The sequence below is a fragment of the Egretta garzetta genome, unplaced genomic scaffold (assembly GCF_000687185.1).
Source record: "Egretta garzetta isolate BGI_Z169 unplaced genomic scaffold, ASM68718v1 scaffold29, whole genome shotgun sequence".
In the NCBI taxonomy this organism is placed as follows: Eukaryota; Metazoa; Chordata; class Aves; order Pelecaniformes; family Ardeidae; genus Egretta; species Egretta garzetta.
In genome coordinates this window covers 667,605-669,399 of record NW_009260796.1, presented here as the reverse complement: position 1 = coordinate 669,399, position 1,795 = coordinate 667,605, and the positions used below count along the sequence as shown (strand labels likewise).

Here is a 1,795-nt window from a genome sequence, read left to right as displayed (position 1 = left end):
TTTGGAGCCAGCACTGGCAGGAAAGAATTTTTTGCATAGAGTGGAGAGAATATCCCATCCTGCCCAGATCTGGATTGTTTTGTCCATCTCTGTCAGGTCACTCTGAGTTTGTAGGAAGACAACCCTATGAGCACAGCTATTGCTACCAACCGTATATACCATGACGGGGCATGTCTCATGCATCTTTGCAGTCTTCAGAGCTCAACGGGGGAAGGTTTGGCCTAACAGCTATGCTCAGGGATCAGCAGGTCCTCAGAGGGACCAGCCTGAGGGCTCTGGTAAAAGGGAAAATGATCAAACTAACCCAGCCAACAACCAGCCCTTCTCTTTGGCCTTCGAGTGACTGCTCCACCTGAACACCCAGTCCCTTTTATCTGAGGGAGCCTGACCACTTTTTGCTCTTCCTTTTATTTTCAGGGGGGCGGGCAACGCTGTTCCCTAGCCAGGGCTCCCCAAACCAGGGCAGCTGCAGACAGCGCTCCTTAGCATGGCACGCATACTGCTCCGCCGGGGCCGTCGCCTTTGTGTTTTACCCCCGTCCTCAGATTTAGAGGAGAAGTTTGAACTCCGGACCTGCCAGGATGTGGGAACCAGCCTTTTGCAGAGCAGGGCCATTCCCTTTGTACGCCCCAACCTCCTCACCCTGGAGGGAAGCTCAGCGAGGAAAGAGCCCGGGGGCTTTCCTGTGCCTGGCTGCGGAGGCGTTCCCTCAGGCTTGGTAAAACTGCTGGCTGGGAGGTGGGAAGGCGTGTGGGGAGCCCGGCTCCTTCTCCTCGGCTTCCCACAGGTTGTCATAGCTGAAGTCGCTCTGCAAGCTCTGGAGCTCGGCGTAGTCATGGTAGGCTGGGGAGTCGAGGTCTGGGCAGCTGGCTTCAGGTAGGCTGTAAGTGCTGAAATGCCCATCTGCAGAAAAAGCAGACGGAAGCGCTCAGAGAGCCGACGAGCAACCCCGTGGCTGCCTTCTCCTTTGCCAGCAGAGAGAACGCACGAGGGGCAGCAAAATCGCAGCCCAGAGGCAACTAGATCTGGGCAAAGCGGTGGAAGCTGCGCAAGTGCCACAGAGCAAACCACGAGCCCCCCCGTGTGACGGGTGGCCGGAGCTTGTGGGCAGTGAAGGGAAGCCAAGGCAATGGCCTCCACCAGACAGACACAGGCAAGGGGCAGGGTGACAGACTTGGTCCCACCCCGGGGAAGCAGGAGGAAGGTCCCTACTCCCCCTCTCAGCTCGGCTTTGAATGATGCTTATGGAGACGGATGGGGTGGCCGCAGCACCCAAGCAGCCTCCCAAGAGTCTCACCTGGTGGCTGCAATGATGGGCCCAGGTGTTCCTCTTGCAGAGAAGAGACCTGAAAAGAAAGAGACGTGGTGATGAGGATGACTGAGCACTGCAGTCCTGGGATATCGCACAGCAGGAACCAGCTCTCTGTTGGTTCCCCCATCCCTGGTCCCCAAGATGCACCCGGACACAGAGCAAAGGGCTCAGAGCTCTGCAGTGACCGACCACTCTTCCAGCCTGGGACCCCTGCACCCCCGTGTATTCCCCTGCAACCTGCACAGTGTGGGGCACCAGGACTGCGTTTGCAAACTCACATCTTCAAGATAAGAAGTGTCAGGAGGAGGCCGCGGCTGGAGACGGCACGAAGTGTCGGGCATGCTGTAACTCGGAGCCACGGGCACTTCTCTGCAGTGGCTGCTGGGCAGGGGCTGGCAGCTCCTCTTCCGCAGCGAGAGATGCTGGGGGACCGGCACGGCTGGGGACCCGGTGGGCCGCGCCGAAACCGGCCTGGCCTGGCAC

General features: G+C 58.9%; 1 protein-coding gene across 1 annotated transcript in view; it reads right to left on the bottom strand.

The window, feature by feature from the left end:
* Positions 1-709: 709 nt before the first annotated feature.
* The window catches only part of PLEKHN1 (pleckstrin homology domain containing N1), a 26,537-nt gene continuing 25,451 nt past the window's right edge, over positions 710-1,795 (bottom strand). Inside the window, exons 14-16 of the mRNA XM_035902143.1 lie at positions 1,591-1,734; positions 1,298-1,346; positions 710-903 (exon numbers count right to left, since the gene is read on the bottom strand). Of these exons, the coding sequence (XP_035758036.1) occupies positions 710-903; positions 1,298-1,346; positions 1,591-1,734 (387 nt within the window). The remainder of the gene's footprint in view (positions 904-1,297; positions 1,347-1,590; positions 1,735-1,795) is intronic.